This window comes from Garra rufa, chromosome 11 (assembly GCF_049309525.1).
Source record: "Garra rufa chromosome 11, GarRuf1.0, whole genome shotgun sequence".
NCBI lineage: Eukaryota > Metazoa > Chordata > Actinopteri > Cypriniformes > Cyprinidae > Garra > Garra rufa.
In genome coordinates this window covers 33,999,584-34,017,968 of record NC_133371.1, presented here as the reverse complement: position 1 = coordinate 34,017,968, position 18,385 = coordinate 33,999,584, and the positions used below count along the sequence as shown (strand labels likewise).

At 32.9% G+C, this 18,385-nt stretch overlaps 1 protein-coding gene across 1 annotated transcript in view; it reads right to left on the bottom strand.

Annotated features, from left to right (window-relative positions):
- The window catches only part of polr3b (polymerase (RNA) III (DNA directed) polypeptide B), a 29,820-nt gene extending 12,561 nt beyond the window's left edge, over positions 1-17,259 (bottom strand). Inside the window, exons 1-18 of the mRNA XM_073850276.1 lie at positions 17,092-17,259; positions 16,944-16,976; positions 16,382-16,438; positions 16,205-16,269; positions 14,986-15,061; positions 14,777-14,877; positions 14,586-14,677; positions 14,338-14,455; positions 14,118-14,226; positions 11,932-12,054; positions 9,022-9,138; positions 8,742-8,876; positions 6,331-6,492; positions 5,095-5,295; positions 3,580-3,742; positions 1,904-2,057; positions 1,693-1,767; positions 1,473-1,571 (exon numbers count right to left, since the gene is read on the bottom strand). Coding sequence (XP_073706377.1) covers positions 1,473-1,571; positions 1,693-1,767; positions 1,904-2,057; positions 3,580-3,742; positions 5,095-5,295; positions 6,331-6,492; positions 8,742-8,876; positions 9,022-9,138; positions 11,932-12,054; positions 14,118-14,226; positions 14,338-14,455; positions 14,586-14,677; positions 14,777-14,877; positions 14,986-15,061; positions 16,205-16,269; positions 16,382-16,438; positions 16,944-16,976; positions 17,092-17,157 — 1,946 coding nt within the window. The 5' untranslated portion in view covers positions 17,158-17,259. The remainder of the gene's footprint in view (positions 1-1,472; positions 1,572-1,692; positions 1,768-1,903; positions 2,058-3,579; positions 3,743-5,094; positions 5,296-6,330; positions 6,493-8,741; positions 8,877-9,021; positions 9,139-11,931; positions 12,055-14,117; positions 14,227-14,337; positions 14,456-14,585; positions 14,678-14,776; positions 14,878-14,985; positions 15,062-16,204; positions 16,270-16,381; positions 16,439-16,943; positions 16,977-17,091) is intronic.
- Positions 17,260-18,385: the final 1,126 nt, after the last annotated feature.

The following is an 18,385-nucleotide window of genomic DNA, read 5'->3' as shown; positions in this document are numbered from 1 at the left end:
TATACAGAACAACTTTATGATTTTTATATATAATCTATATTTGGATCTATATGGATGCCATTTATATTTATAATGGCTTTAACAGTATTTGGACTGTTTGAATGTATAAAGGTCTAAATTTAATGTTAGAAAGGCACCAATATTATTTATTGCAAATACTGATAATAAACCAATAATTACTATAATATAATACAATATAATACAACATAATATAACATAATATAATATAATATAATATAATATAATATAATATAATATAATATAATATAATATAATAGTTTCCTAAAAAAAAAAATTTTTGGCCAACACTAAAAATAAGCAAATTATTATTGTCATGTTTTGCTGATGATAAAATTACTTAATTATTTCTAAAAAATAAATTAAAATTTAAAAATAAAATAACTTAAAAGGAAACAAATAAATTTAGGCATCATAGCTGTATGACATAAAATTTATAAAACACATTTGTTTTGGAATGTGCTAATTCACATTTAATCATTATTAATCAAATTATTATATATTTTCCTAAAAAATAAATACAAATTTTCTGGCTCATACTAAAATAATTACTGTGATGTTATTGCTAATGATACAATTATTTAATATATATATATAAAAAAAAAAACATTAAATAATTTAAATAATTTTAAATCAAACAAGTTATTTTAGGCATCAGAGCTTTATAACATAAATATGAAAACACATTTGTTTTGGAATTTGCTAATTTGTATTAGTCAGCATTATTAATTTAATTATGTTTTTTTTTTCTCCTAAAAACATAAATATAACATTTCTGGCCAATACAAAAAAAAAAAAGCAAATAATGATTGTCATGTTATTGCTGATGATGAAATTACTTAATATATTTCTAAAAAATAAATTAAAAATCATAAAATAAATAAAATCATTTAAATTAAAGAGAATTTAGGCATCATAGCTTTATAACATAAAATATAAAAAACACATTTGTTTTGGGATTTGCAAATTTATATTAAACAGCATTAGTGATTAAATTATTATATTTTCCCTAAAAAAAAAAAAAAAAAAAAAAAAAAAAATTCTGGCGAATACTAAAAAAAATAAGCAAATAATGATTGTCTCATTACTGCTGATGATATAATTACTTAATATATTTCTAAAAATAAAATTACAAATGAAAAATCATAAAATAAATCAAATAATTTAAAATGAAAGAAGTGAATTCAAGCATTATAGCTTTATAACATAAAATATTTAAAAACACATTTGTTTTGGGATTTGCTAATTCACATTTATCAGTGTTATTAATTAAATAATTTTATTTTTCCTGAAAAAAAAAAAAAAATTCTAGGCCAATACTAAAAATAAGCAAATAATTATTATTATAATCACATTAATGCTGATGATAAAATTACTACATATATTTCTATTTGTATATGTCCAAATACATTTATATTAATTACAGATAAGTTATGTGGCTTACAAATACTCACTTGCTGATCATGTGCTCATATAAAGCAATGTTACAGTCATTTTCCTCATTTACATCCAAATACTCCACCAGACTCTCATGAAGGAAGTCCTCAAACGTTCTGTATGGAAAAGAGGGTGGTAAGAACACAATGAAAATGCACGCATAAGACAGCCTCAAATCCACATTCTATACTCTCCATTCAAATGTAATTTTCAAATATTGATCGGCTTCAAACGCACCTGTAGCCCTGAGACAATTCCTCAATGTGTTTGTTCTTTACAGCTGGCTGTCCATTCTTCACAATGATGTAGGGTCTGCCAGGAGCACAGAGAATGCAACTCAAATGTGTCTGGTCTGAGCAATATAAGGCAACTAACTGGGTACAGGTTTTAAAACAGTGTAAATTTCAAAGGATTTTAATTTTGTGATATAAAAAAAACAGTGTAGTACCTGCACAAACGGCCCCCATCAGAAGAAATATACACACAGCGGTCGGTCAAGTTGGTTGAAATGGACACAAACTCATTTATAAAACCAGCTCTACGCATCAGTCTGAAGGTGTAGACCAACTTCTGATGGTCTCTGATCACCCCAAGAATATTACCTATAAAGGAACACGTACTTTAATGACTATTATACACTACCAGTCAAAAGTTTTTGAGTAAGATTTTTAATGGTGTTTAAAGAAGTCTGCTTTTATTCAATCCAAAATATAGCAAAAACAGTAAATATTTTTACTATTTAAAAATATCTGCCATCTATTTGAATACCTTTTAAACTGTAATTTATTCCTGTGATCAAATCTATATTTTCAGCCTCATTATTCCATTCTTCAGTGTCACATGATCCTTCAGAAATCATTTTAATATGCTAATTTGCTGTTTAAGAATTATTTTTATTATTCTTATTATTATTATCAATAAAATGATAGAAATTCATACATTTAGCAAGGATGCTTAAAATTGATTAAAAGAGATGATAAAGACATTTATAATGTTACAAAAGATTTCTATTGCAGATAAATGCTGTTCTTCTGAACTTTCTATTCCTCAAAGAAATTTGAAAAAAAAAAAAAAAAAAAAAAAAATTCTACTCAGCTGTCTTCAACATAATAAATCATTTTTTGAGCAGCAAATCAGAATATTAGAATGATTTCTGAAAGATCCTGTGACTGGAGTAATAACGCTTAAAATTCAGCTTTGAAATCACAGAAATAAAATACATTTTAAAATACATTTAATTAGTAAAACAGGCATTTCAAATAGTACAGATATTTCAAATCTTTACTGTTTTTCCTGTACTTTGGATCAAATAAATGCAGACTTGGTGAGCAAAAGAGACTTCTTTAAATGTATATTTTTACCATGGTTTACAAAAGGCATCTACTAGATTTTCATTCAATTTAACAAAAGACTAAAAATATCCTATTTGAGGATTACATTTTATTTTCACAAAAGTTATTTTAAACATTAAAAGGAGAGATTTGCTTGCATTTAATATGTATATAAAACAACTTTTTTTAATTTAATTTGATGCGGTCACCAAAATTGGTCTTGTCTTTGACCTTTTGATGTTTCACAGTATTTATTTTATATGTTCAAAGATAAATTAAATTTTTTAACATTTTGAAGTATATTTATGGACACAAAAAAGTACAGAAAAGAAAATATGCTGTACCATAAACTAATTAAGATTACTAATGCACTTTCAAAGAAAAAGTTTTGGCTTGTTTGAGCAATATGAGAGACCCACTATGGTGCCACCCAGATGCATACCCAGCCTCAATGCTGTTTGAGTCACTTTGTGGGCAGGCATGTTTGTGGATTAACTTGTATTTATTTATGCATTGACACCTGCTGTGTTTGCTAATTAATTAGCCGCAGTGGCTGCCTGTGTAATTTGTAACTTATCAGCGCTGTGAAAAACATATACATGAATTAATTAGCGGGGTGAGTTTTCTGTGACATGACATTAAAAGGTAATCAATGGCACACCCTTTTGTAGTCGTGGAACAGCAGAAGTTCATTTGAATATTATTCAAATGCCTGTAGCCTGTCTGCGTGCTTGAAAAATAAAAGGGGAAGAACATGCTGCTTGGCTTTTGTTCTGTCTGTGTGTGCAGATACCGTTGAGGAAGACGAGGAAAACGGTGGGGTAGGACAACTCCTCTCCACACAGAAGGTTGACGTCCTCCACTCCCAGGTTGAAGGCCAGCTTGATGATGGGGCCGTCCTCCATGTCAGTAGTGATGTGGGTCATCAGAGCAAGATTTTTAACCAAACCACAAGCCTAGACAACAAACATACGGCTGTGAGAATCTATATGACTTATAGGTAAACCAGTATGAGTTTTCCAGTGCCCATTGCACTTTCACTGCATAAAAATACAGCTGACATCAAAAGTTTTTAATAGATCTTGCAGAATCTGCAAAATGTTAATTATTTTACCAAAATAAGAGGGATCATATAAAACGCATGTTATTTTTTGTTTAGTACTGACCTGAACACAATATTTCACATAAAAGACATTTACATATAGCCCACAAGAGAAAACAGTTGAATTTATAAAAATGACCCTGTTCAAAAGTTTACATACACTTGATTCTTAATACTGTGTTGTTACCTGAATGATCCACTGTGTTTTTTTGTTTAGTGATAGTTGTTCATAAGTCCCTTGCTTGTCCTGAACAGTTAAACTGCTCGCTGTTCTTCTGAAAAATCCTTCAGGTCCAACAAATTCTTTGATTTTTCAGTATTTTTGTGTATTTGAATCCTTTCCAACAATGACTGTATGATTTTGAGATCCATCTTTTCAAACTGAGGACAACTGAGGGACTCATATGCAACCAGTATAGAAGGTTCAAACGCTCACTAATGCTTCAGAAGGAAAAACCATGCATTAAGAGCCAGGGGTGAAAACTTTTGAACAGAATGAAGATGTGTACATTTTTCTTATTTTGCCTAAATACCAGATTATTTTTTTTTCATTTAGTATTGCCCTTCAGAAGCTATAGAAGATACCTAAATGTTCATCAGAAGACAAATTAAGTTAAATGTACCCATATCTTCAAATTCTCTTAATGCATTATGTTTCCTTCTGGGGCATCAGTGAGCGTTTGAACCTTTTGCAATAGTTGCATATGAGTCCCTCAGTTGTCCTCAGTGTGAAAAGGTGAATCTCAAAATCATACAGTCTTTTTTGGAAAGGGTTCAAATACACAAAAATGTTGAAAAAGCAAAGAATTTGTAGGGCAGCAGGCAGTTTAACTGTTCAAGACAAACAAGGTACTCATGAACAACTATCACTAAACAAAAAAACAGTATTAAGAAACAAGTGTATGTAAACTTTTGAACTGGGTCATTTTTATAAATTTAATTATTATTTTCTCTTGTGAACTATATGTAAACATTTTTCATGTTAAATATCTTATTCAGGTCAGTACTAAATAAAAAAAATAACTTGCATTTTGTATGATCTCTCTTACTTTTGGGTAAAATAATTAACATTTTGCAGATTCTGCAAGGTGTATGTAAACTTTTGACCTCAACTGTAAGCAGTGCAAACACACTTCAAAATTTCAATTGAGCATCCATTGTTGATGCTGACAAGATGATGGTGTTTTCTAAATGAGGAACACTGACCTCTCCTTCAGGTGTGTCTGAGGGGCACAGCATGCCCCACTGCGAGGGCTGGAGGGATCGGGGACCGCTAACCTTCCTGGTTTTCTCAAACTGAGAGGAGATCCTGGTCATCATGCCCAGGGCTGAGATGAAGGAGAGGCGGGAGAGAACCTGAGTCACACCCTGCCTGTCCATCTTAAACCTCTTAAGCGACCAGTTCCCCTGGAAGACACATTACATAATTACATAAAAAAAAAAAAAAAAAAAAAAAAAAAACTCACCATCAAGCCATCCTAGGTGCATATGACTTTCTTCTTTTAGACAAATACAATCATACATTATATTAAAATGTCCTGGCTCTTCCATGTATTATTATGGCAGTGAATGGGTGTGAAGTCCAATAAAGTGCATCCATCCATTATAAAAGTACTCCAACATAACTTCAAGGGATTAATAAAGGCCTTCTGATGCAAATCGATGCATTTGTGTGAGAAAAATATCCATATTTCAAACTTTATAAACCGTAATTCTCTTACTTCCGCTAACATACTGTTGTATGTGACAAACACAGAAGGGCAGCGAGAGCAAAACAAAACACTGGTCATAAATTAGAAGTACAAAACGTAGATTTACAAAGAAAAAAGTTGGAGGATTTCGATATAAGCCAAGAGGACACTGGTTTTCCTTTAGTGCGTGTACAACAGCGGAAGCTAGAGATTACAGTTTATAAAGTTATAAATATGGATATTTTACACACAAATGCATCGATTCATTTCAGAAGGCTGTTACTAACCCCCCAGAGCCATGTGGAGTATTTTTTAGGATAGATGGATGTACTGTATTGGACTTCAAAATCTCAACAGCCATTCACTGCCATTATAAAGCTTGGAAGAGCCAGGACATTTTTTTTTATTACCTCTAAATCTGTATGAATCTGAAAGAAGAAAGCCATATACATCTAGGATGCCTTGAGGGTGAGTAAATCATGGGGTAATTTTCATTTTTGGGCGAACTATCCCTTTAAGTAAAACTAAAATGAAATAAAAATTTAAAATCTGCAATAAAGCTGAAAAAAAAAAAAATTAAATGAAAAACTTTACATTTAATTTCATTAAAAGTTCTATGTTTTTTAGACAAACATAACTGTCACCTATATGACATTTTATTTCAATTAAATTGATTTAAAATAAACTTTCTGATGTGTCTAGCCCTGTGAAATGGTTACAGATTAAATGCTGAGTCTGGGTCTGGACTCACAGTAGAGATAGCGTTAACCATGCCGTTAGTGATCTGGTCTTGTCTCATGTGCTTCACCACATCAAACTGAGCTGCTCTCTGCTTGGGGATGATCTGGTCAGCGATCTTCTTCAGCTCTGAGTTAAACTTCTTAAACAGATCTTCAAACAGCAGGGACAAGAGCTTAAAGAACACAGAAACAAAGTGTGACTCACTGAAATGGGTGCAAAACTCAATATAACTATAGCAAAACCTGCGTATTATCTAGCAAACACAACACTGCATCATATGTTATTTATAATCCAAGTCATTAACAACAGAAATTATCACATCAACAGAAAATAGATGAATTAATCTCCAGTCCTTTGAAGCAGAAGTGCCGCCTTTTCCAGATAACTTGTTTTTATTAACTTTATCTGCCTCTAACCCTCGCTCTCTCCATCGTCTTATCCCAGATTTAATAAACAGGTGTTTCCACGCTCTGATAAATTTGACCCGGCCTCTCGTTCTCCGATTTTCTTCAATAGAAGCCCCTCCCCCTTCTGCTCCACAAATAAACATCCTCACTGAAAATTAATAAAGAAATTATGCTTCCCCAGCCTAGCCAGGCCAATTAGTTGAATGTCAGGGAATTGTAAATGAGGAGAAAGGAGATTGGAGGTGCTGGAAAGCGTGCATGTGCGTGTAAAGCTCCGCTGAAAGGGTTCCTGTCACTCACTAACTCCAAATCGCTCACACACTAACGTAAGCAAGCGCGTACACACATAAACACACCCCACCTCGGTGCAGGCGGGGGGAAATTAAAGGACTTAAGACAGCGGTAATTACATTATCACAGTCGGGCTGGTGGATTAGCTCAATCGCTCCAGTCAAGGCGGCTACTCTTTTGTCATAGCCAGGCTAAATTATAATAAAGAGGAGAAATCCCTGAGTTTGGCTGGGCTGCAGTTGGGCGTCGCTTCCACATATCTCACCAGCAACAAAAGCGGGCCGGCTGGGAATGGAGGGGAAGGCAGAAGCACGGCGGTGCGGATGAAACAAAGCATTGGGAAAATAATGACGGTATTATAATGACAAGCAGAGTAGAAACAAAAGGGAAGGTGAGGGATTGGGCACTAGCCAAGCCTGTATCTGCTGGTTCTGGCTTCTGATCAGTTTCATAAGAGGCCAACAGTGTGTCTAATGAGAGAAAAAGAGATCAGTTATGTTAGACAAGAGCATAAAAAATGTTGGAGACGGTGCCCGTCTGCAAGATGTAATATGAAATCTGTCGTACAGGAGCGACAATCTCAAAAGAGATGGTAACAAACATTATGCGCACTAATCTTTATTTCAGCTCACAAATACATGGCTGTGCCACGCAGGATAAAAACAGATAAATAAACACTAGCATTATCATAATTAACGGCCTGGGCTTGAAGGGGCTGTCAGTCATTCTTAATAGAATTAGAGGGGGTTTGAATGGAAAAGGCAGACAGAGATGGATGGATGGAGCAAGTTGTGGAGCGATGGATGGATGGAAAGAGGCGCTGCACATTGTACTTTCCTCTAAAGTGAATATTTCATGAGCCTTAGATTCATCTGTGCAGATGCCAAGCGGTTAGAAACATTAGTGCAGCTGAGGATACACAACACTGAGCACCACATTTTTCACCTTTTATTAATAGTAATGGAAGGGGCAAGATAATATGGCTGTGATACAGATCAAATTCGAACCTACTTCTCTCATATGTGACCCTGGACCACAAAACCAGTCATAAGGGTCAATTTTTTGAAATTGAGATTTATACTGAATAAATAAGCTTTCCATTGATGGTTTGTTTAGGATAGGATAATATTTGGCCGAGAGTCAACTATTTGAAAATCTGAAATCTGAGGGTGCAAAAAAAAAAAAATCTAAATATAAAGAAAATCGCGTTTAAAGTTGTCAAAATAACATTCTTAGTTATTAGCAATGCATGTTACTAATAAAAAATTAAGCTTTGAAATATTTACTGTAGGAAATTAACAAAATATCTTAATGGACCTTTCCTTAATATCCTAATGATTTTGGCATAAAAGAAAAATCAATAATTTGTCGAAATTTTTGAAATCATAAAGTCCTTTACTTTATAACTGCATAATTATAAATAACTTTATTTTATTTTTTATTCTCAATGTTTAATGTTTTTTTTTTATAAAAACTGTTATGCATTTTTTTAGGATACATAGAAAGTTCAAAATAACTGCAATTATTTGAAAAAAAAAAAAAAAGTCTTACAACAATGATAAAAAAGTCTTTACAGTAACTTTCATGCAGGCTGCTGTAGAACATCTTATGCATGTGTTGGTGTAACTGTATTAAAGAACGCTAATTATTTATGCATAATAATGAATGATTAAGTGCAGAGATTATAGAAGACCTGTTATTAAACCCTGTAAGAAGCGGATACCTGGCCAGCCAACTCCAGACGTTTGTTTCCATAGTAATCGCGATCATCCACTTTGTTGTCCCCTTGAGCGAGAATCACTCTACGCACCATCACAGCGAGGTAGATACACTTAGCTCGAAAGTTAAACTCTTTTACCTGGGAGACAAACACATGACAAGTCCAAAAAAACAGCAAACAAACTTTATACTCTGATTTGCATCTCAATTAGGGAATAAAAACAATGCAAGAATGATGGAAGATTTGGAAGATTAAAGTTTGATTTAATTTTAAAACTACGTACAGGTACATGGGTGAGAATAGTAGAGGCTAACAGCTCTCTGGCCTCTTCCATCTTGGTTTTCTTTGGGCCGCCCCACATGCGCTGACGCCTTACTTTATTACCAATGTATTTTAGTGCCTGAAAGGAAACAAAAAGTACACAGACATTTACAAATATTTTCACTAGTGCTACTATTCTCTAGACTTAATTGGCAGTTTTGCATTTTAAAAGATGTTATGATGAATTAAGTTATGAAGAAAGAAAAGCATAATGTTTCCGATCCTCAATTAATAAGATTAAACGCATCAAATCAAAGCGTTTAATCTGGAGTGACTGAGCTGGTGCAGGGTTCACTGGCTCTCTAAAGGGGTATCAGAAGAAAACCGGACCCCTCCATTCTCCGCAGACACATGCATACACACACACCTGAGCCAGCAACTTGTTCTACTCCAGAGGTCAAAGGTCACACAGACTAGGCTTCTTCTTTAGACCACCCACTTTGAGCCATGGAATGATGTGCAATTGACAAGTACCACTTCTCAAAGTTAGGCTAAACTACTTAAAACCTTTCCAGTTTATACTGGGAGAAATGCATTAGCTGCTATGATATCATATCAATGTCACAACAATGTCATGCATTTGAGACCCATCTTATCGGACTGAGGGACTTTAAAGGGTAAAATGCAACTATTACAGAAGGTTCAAATGCTCACTGATGCATTAAAGGCTGGGGGGGAAAACTTTTGAACAGAACGAAGATGTGTACATTTTTCTTATTTTGCCTAAATATCACACTTTTTTAATTTATTACTGCATTTCAAAAGCGACAGAAGATACTAGGGCTGGGCCGATAAACGATATCATATCGAATCGCGATAAAATTTATGTTAATAACGATGATAAGCTCTAGACATTTTTTGCTCGATATGGATTATTCTAAGAGCCAATCACACAGCAGAAATATGCGACAGCGGCCAATCAGCATGCAGCGTGCGTGTGCACGTCAAAGTACAAAGTTCATTTCCTACAGCACTTTGCGAAGCAACCCTACACCAGGACGACAAAAAAAGAGAGTGAAAGCAGCGACGAAAGAGAAACTAACCTCGAGTTATTATCCAAAGATGTTGAAGTTGTCGACAAAACAGGTAGCACGAATTCCGTAAGTGGTTTGACTATCTGAAAAGTGACTCTCAGCTCAGCTGAGAGTTTGGCGCGATTGTTAAAACTGAAACCGAAAGCAAAAAACACGTGCATTCAAAAGCAATTTTAATCCCCCTTGTTTAGAGAGTGACTCCGCAATGCGCGCAAATTAGGCTAAATGACATATCTAGGCTGTTATCAGAATGTAGACTAAAAATAGGTTGTGTATGTCTATAGCTCTGTATCATGCTTGAAATATTCCGTCTTTATTTGCACTTTGAATAATGAGAGAGTAGCCTACTTTGATTATGGCTGAATTGTCAGCACTTAATACGATTAAGAAAGAGCTGTGTCGTAATTTTTTGATATTTATACTGTAGATTGTTTCAAAATGCAGTGGTTGCCTCTAATTTAAATAGCTCAACCTATAATAGAGAAAATAAACAATTGTGTTTATAATAATAAATAATAAATAAAAAAATATGTTACAAATTATGTTTTTACAATAATTTTATGTTTACATTTTTTACATTTACTCTCATTTACCATACTCTGTCACAACTTTTTTTTTTTTTTTTTTTCATTTATTTTAGTAAGTTATTTTAATTTTTAAGGCCAAATCTGTAATCTGCTTGTGTTAATAAACTATACTTAAAAGTGTCATTTAATGAATCCTTTGATTTTTGTGGCTTTAGTCATTGTTGGGATACTTTTTTAAAGCTGGCAACATCAACAGCTTACATCGAAATATATATCGTCATCGTTCAATATGGGAAAAAAATTATCGAGATTACATTTTTGCCATATCGCCCAGCCCTAGAAGATACTTACATGTTTCCCAGAAGACAAAAGTTAAATTTACCCTGATTAAATGCTCTTAAATCATTGTTACTTTCTGGAGCATCAATGAGTGTTTGAACCTTATAACAACCTTATAGTCCCTCAGTGTAAAAAGATGAATCTCAAAATCATACAGTCATTATTGGAAATGGTTCAAATACACAAAAATACTGAAAAACCAAAGAATTTGTGGGACCTGAAGGTTTTTCCAGAGAATAGTGGGCAGTTTAACTGTTCAGGACAAACAAGAGACTCATGAACAATTATCACATAACAAACAAAAAAAAAAAAAACACAGCTGTGGATCATTCAGGTAACAACACAGTAAGAATCAAGCGTATGCAAACTTTTGAACAGGCTCAGTTTTATAAATACAACTATTATTTTCTTTTGTGAACTATATGTAAATGTATTTTATGTGAAATATCTTATTCAGGTCAGTACTAAAAAAAAAAAAAAAAAAAAATTAGTAAAATAAAATCAAGTAAAATAATCAACATTTTGCAGATTCTGCAGGGTGTATGTAAACTTTTGACTTTACTGGTACATTTAATAAGCAAAGCTGTCCTTAGTAGTCACAAATCCTTCATTTTCAATCTAGCTTCACACTCTTGACCGATTCTCAGTCCTAATAACACATCTTATCTAACTGAGGTCTGCTCTGGTCAATTGGTGCACACATGTAGGCTCATTAGCAGACCTTTGATGAGGGCTCACACAATGTCACAACCACGTAAACAGGCATTCACATCCGCTCAGACACAGGTTGCTAGGATGCAGATATGGTCCTTGCTGACCCATTGTAGGGTCTTGCAATGAATAATACATCTCAGATTCTGCAAACTGTGCCTCAGCATGTGATAATAAACCTCAAAGGTGGGTAACTTGGTTTTTGAAAGCTTTAAAGTTTTAAACATCATTCATTGGTCTGATCTTTATTCTCAGATGTACCTGAGTTTGGGTGAATATTTGAGCCTTCTGACACTCCTCCAAACTGGGACCGAAAGCAGCCATGACATGTTCCTCCGTGCCAATCATCTGAACTATCTCCTGATCACTCTCCACTCCCATGGCCTGGTTAATGAAAGAGAATTTAATAGTGAATAAGATATATGGTCAAGTAAAATAAAAACTACAAAGTATACACTTGTATATTTACAGCACATCCAACGCAAAAAATAGAGAATGTAGGACTCCGCTCTGATGCAAAGGTGAACAAGGTGCCACAGGCCTCGATGACATTTATTTATGCTAACAGGGGACTGTGGGAACAGGACTGGGTGGATCACGGTGCTTAAAGGTCTCCACCGTTTGGCACGGCTGCTGTGTTGCAAGGAAATCCTAGTGGAATGTGCTGTGGACGGACAAGTGCAAAGCAAACACGCTCGACAGCCGATTTACTCTGTGCCCTGTCCCTAACCAATCAGACCCATATGTTTAGAGAGAGCCTGGGGTGAGGGAATTAGGAAAAACATCTGTCATAGTACGCGTCGGCTCTCTGATCTGAGCTCTAATTAAATATCTGTTTCAACTGTCAGGTGATATTTAACAGTGTCAATGAACTAAAGAAACATTATTAAAAATACATGGAAAAGAAGTGTAAATACAATAATCTATTTAAAACAATTAAAATATGATTAAATGCTTTAAGAAAGACCTTGTACAAACAGATTAGAATATCATGTGACTCTGGACCACAAAACCAGTCTTAAGCAGGGGTGTATTTGTAGCAATAGCCAACACATACATGTTACCAATACCAATAATGGGTTAAAATAATTGATGTTTCTTTTATGCCAAAAATCATTAGGATATTAAGTAAAGATCATGTTCCATGAAGACATTTTGTAAATTTCCTACCATATATATAAAAAATAATTTTTGATTAGTAATATCCATCATTAAGAACTTCATTTGGATAACTTTAAAGGCAATTTTCATAATTTAGATTTTTTTTTGCACTCTCAGATTCCAGATTTTCAAAAAGTTTTATCCCTGTCAAATATTGTCCTTGACCCTTACTTCTGGTTTTGTGGTCCAAGGTCACATATGCTTAGAATATCATAATAGAAAGTAATAGTAAAGTATTGGAGTACAATATCACCGGTGAGTTAAATATTCATGATTATACAGATGCTGATTGGTCCATAAAGCGGTTCAAATTACATCCTACATTATGAATACAGTCACAGCTAAGGCTGTGAATTTGAAGCAATTTCATTAAATAAAGATAGAGTACCATTTTAAAGGTAAGGTCTTATGCTGAATTCATTTATCAAAATTACAGTAAGAACAGTAATAGTGAAATATCATTACAGTTTATATTTAAATATATTTTCCTGTGACAGAAATATTACACTTAATTTAATAATAGTACTACTTCTAAAGTATAAATTATTATTAAAATTTTTAAAGGAATATTGAGCAAAAAATGATTTACCAGAATTTATTTAGCAGAAAAATGTAAATACACAACACAGTATTTATGAGAGAAATAAACACATAATAATAATATTATTATACATATATATATATATAATAGATGCTTAATTTATAATATATATAATATATAATTTTAGAAAATTAATGGAAAACAGAATTTGGTAAAAAACAAAAAGTCTGAGAAAAATCTAAAACATTAAATGGGGCTTTAAAATGTAACTTTGTTAAACTTTTAAGAAATTGCTGTTAAATATTGTAAGAACTGTGAAAAATTTAAATGGAAAAAAATAAATAACGTAATCCAGAAAAATGTACACAGAAAAAAAATGCAATATGGAAAAAAATTTAACATATTTTATAGGGGCCTACATTAAAAATGTCTTTACTGTTATTTGGTTTATCAATTTAACGCACACATGATGAAAAAGTATTAATTTCTTTAAAAATAAATTACCTATAATTATTGAATGGTACTGATAAAATATATCTTAGCAATACATTTACATTTGTGTAACTAATTTTCAGTCAAGTTATACTGTATTCTTGGTCAATGTATGCCATCTGCTGGTTGGACACAGCATCCTCTTAGCTAAACACCATTAGAAATGCAAATAGCATACGGTTAATATGCCTTGTTAGCTGACAAAGATAAACAACCCTCATGCTCTAAATCACCATTTTACCCACATTCTCACCTTAAAGATAATAGCAATAGGAGCGTCTTCAGAGAGGGTGTTGTGCTTTAGGTAAAAGCGGCCCTGTTTGACAATCATGTTGGTTCTGCTCTTTTTCTCATGAGTAGAACTACAAATCAGAGACAAAAGATAGATATATAAGCACACAACTAAAACTTTAAGGGTGCATTTTAAATAAAGTTAATTAATATTACTTAAACAGAAGAGCAATTTTCAGCACCTGGTGACCGAGGCTCCCACAGCACCTTTGCGATCTTGCTCTACAATGATACGGTTCTTGGATAACTGTTCCTGAATGAGAATGACCTTTTCTTGCCCTTTCACAATGAAATAACCACCTGCACACAGACAAATCCTATATCATGCCTGTGCACCATGATCTGCTCCCACACACATGAGGTTTCAGATGGGATTATCTGCATCATACTACGGCATACAAACAAATATCACAGTCTGAAGATGATCTACCTGGATCCAGAGGACATTCATTAAGCTTAGAAAACTCCATCGGCGTCTTGCCTGTCAACACACAGTTGGAGCTTCGCAGCATTATTGGCATCCTATTAAAACAAGAAGAAGAAGAAAAGTGCATTTAAACTTGCTAGGCAAAAGAAAACATATGAAGGTGTTTGCAATGCGTTTAGTCCACACATGGGTACCTTCCAATAGGGAGAGCATTGCGAATGATTCTCTGGCTGCCTCGGGTGTACTCTATATCCACAGTGATGGGGGCTGAATACGTCATATCTCTCAGACGACACTAGTGGTTAAAACACAATCATCATTAACTCTTTTTTTTCTTTGAAAAGCTTTTAAGCTTGATTTAAATATGAATATTTTTCAGGCCACAGAGAAACAAAATTGTTACCTCATGTGGGGACACTGGTCGGGTTACATTAAAGCTTTCTTCTACATCAGGCATGCCAACGTAGATATTGAGGTATCTATAAATGGATGAGGTATAACATGCAGTGTTGTTATTGATAACCAGAATTTTACCAAAATAAGAGAGATCGTTAAAAAACACGTTATTTTTTATTCAATACTGACCTAAAGAGAGACATTCACATTTAGTCCACAAGAGAAATAGTTGAATTTATAAAAATGACCCCGTTCAAAGGTTTACATACGCTTAATTCTTAAGACTGTGTTGTTACCTGAATGATCCACAGCTGTGTTTTTTTGTGACACTGAGGACGACTGAGGGACTCATGTGCAACTATTACAAAAGGTTCAAACAGTCACTGATGCTTCAAAATGAAACTGCATTAAGACCCAGGGGGTGAAAACTTTTGGAATTTGAAGATCAGGGTACATTTAACTTATTTTGTCTTCTGGGAAACATCTAAGTATCTTCTGTAGCTTCTGAAGGGCAGTACTAAATGAAAAAAATATGATATTTAGGCAAAATGAGAAAAACGTACACATCTTTCTGTTCAAAAGTTTACACCCCTGGCTCTTAGTGCATTATGTTTCCTTCTGAAGTGTTTTAACCTTCTCTAATAGTTGCATATGAGTCACTCAGTTGTCCTCGGTGTGAAAAGATGATCTCAAAATCATACAGTCGTTGTTGGAAAGGGTTCAAATAGACAAAAATGCTGAACAACCAAAATATTTGTGGGACCTGAAGGATTTTTCTGTTTAACTGTTCAGGACAAACATGGAACTCATAAACAACTATCACTAAATTTAAGAAAGAAAAAAAAAAACAGCTGTGGATCATTCAGGTAACAACACTATAAAGAAACAATGGGGTGTAAACTTTTGAATATTTTGAACATTTTTATTAATTCAACTACTATTTTCTTTTGTGGACTACATCTTAGACGTCTTTTATGTGAAACATCTTATTATTTTGGTAAAATAACACTTTTACAGATTCTGCAAGGTGTATGTAAACTTCTGACCTCAACTGTAAAATAAAATATAAACATTAGATAAAAAGTTACTAACTGAATAAAAATAAGTATATTATTTAAATGCTATCAATAAAACATTACTAATAAATATAATGGTATATAAATAACACTAACTTGACATACTAAATTAATAACGTGCAAATATGTCTAACCGAATAATATACTTACTTCAGATACCACATTGGGTCAGCATCACTTGTGATCTTCTCGTTCGCCTTCATGATCTTTTTTATCTGGAGAGATTAGTAATAGTAATAGTCATTAATAGTTACTGCTACTAAAGCTTTTTGCAAATGTCAAATTGTTTTGCTGGTACAAAATATGTATAGTAATCATTCAACAAACCTCAACATTGATGAAGTAATTGAAGGAGTCGATGTGCTGCTTGACTAAGCCTTTAACCTAAAAAATAAAAATAATGACATGAACATAACATTAGAAGCTGTAAATTGAATATAATTTCACATAATTCTTGCTGGATGATAAGAATGTATGATATTTGATAGTTGACAAATAAAACTTAAACGTTACTTTCCAATTCAACATCAAGATTCAAGAAAGATTCATATTTTTCATCATTTTTATCAACTTCTTTATATAACAACCAAACAAGTTTTTAATTTTTAAGTTCTCTATTCCTGTGGTATGACAAAATAAGTCCAAATGTAGTCCTTTAATTATTATGACATCATATAATCGCCTGAATAATAATTCTATAATAAGTATAATATACAACCAGAAAATTATATATATATATATATATATATATATATATATATATATATATATATATATATATATATAATTTTTTTTAAACGGTTGACATATTAACTATCCATATGCTGCTGTCAGTTAATGTGTTGCATTTATCATGAGACTGTCATTGACGTTAGCAACTTGATTTTACCTTCAGAAAGGCTGGAAGCAGCTTCCACTTTTCCTGCAATACAAAAGGAGACACGGGAACTGTATATCTATTAAACTAATAAACATAATATCGTTTGCTATATTGATAGTGCATTATGACAGTTGCACTCTTGCCACTATTCACTCACCTCCACAGTGTCGACTGGAGCAGCGAGCTGCTGGGGAGTCATTTCCCCAAACTCCTCCTGCAGCATTTCTTTTATTAGTTGTGATGCCGATAAACCGCAAATGTGAATAATATCATATAAGTTAGGAAACCATCATACACGCCGTAACCAGGTGAAATACACTCTGAACGGAAGTTTGCGCTACACGTGAAAGTGTGAGGTGTAACATGAAAATCAGACCGGGGAGGAACGAATGAGCGCAAATGTATTCCAACCAATGTCCACGTTTTTTCTTCAATAATCTCATACATGCGACCTACAATATGTACTATACAATATAACAATAGAAAAGCGCACCACACTGGAAATTCGGTATTCAAAATGTAACTGAAACCAGAATTAAACTAAAAAATGCAAAGTAGAAGCATTTCCACTAGTGTTCATTGACGTTTTAAAGTGAACAACTGTAGATGTTGTAACTAGTCACCAACGTTTTTTTATAATTGTAAATTACATTCTTTAATATTTTAATGTATGAATTAATTAATTCATTTATTTATTTATTTCTGTTAACGTAATTCTGTGGCATGACAAATTAATTAGCCATAAGTTTTTGAAGAGTAAGATCTTTTATGTATTTTAAAGAATTCTCTCCTGTTCACCAAGCCTGCATTTATTTGATCCAAAATACAACAAAAGCGGCAATGTTGTGAAATATTTTTTTTTTTACCATTTTAAATAACTGTTTTCTATTTGAATATATTTTAAAATGTAATTTATTTCTGTGAAAGCTAAATTTTCAGAATCATTACTCCAGTCTTGATCCTGGTCTTGATCACATGATCCTTCATTCTAATATACTGATTTGCTGTTCAAGAAAACATTTTTTTATTCTTATCATTATCATATATTTAAAACAGCTGAGTAATTTTTTTCAGGATACTTTGTTGAATATAAAAATCCAAAGATCAGCATTAATCTGAAATAAAAGGCTTTTGTAACATTATACACTATACCATTCAAAAGCTATATATTATATAAATTACAGAAATTAATACTTTTAATTGATCAAAAGTGATGATAAAGACATTTATAATGTTACAAAAGAAAAAAAGAAAGCAGTTCTTCTGAACTTTCTATTCATCAAAGAAACCTAAAAAAAATCTACTCAGCTGTTTTCAACATAATAATGATAAATGTTTTTTGAGCAGCAAAACAGAAATTTTAAAATGATTTCTGAAGGATCATGTGACTGGAGTAATGATTCTAAAATTTCAGCTTTAAAATCACAGGAATAAATTACATTTTAAAATAT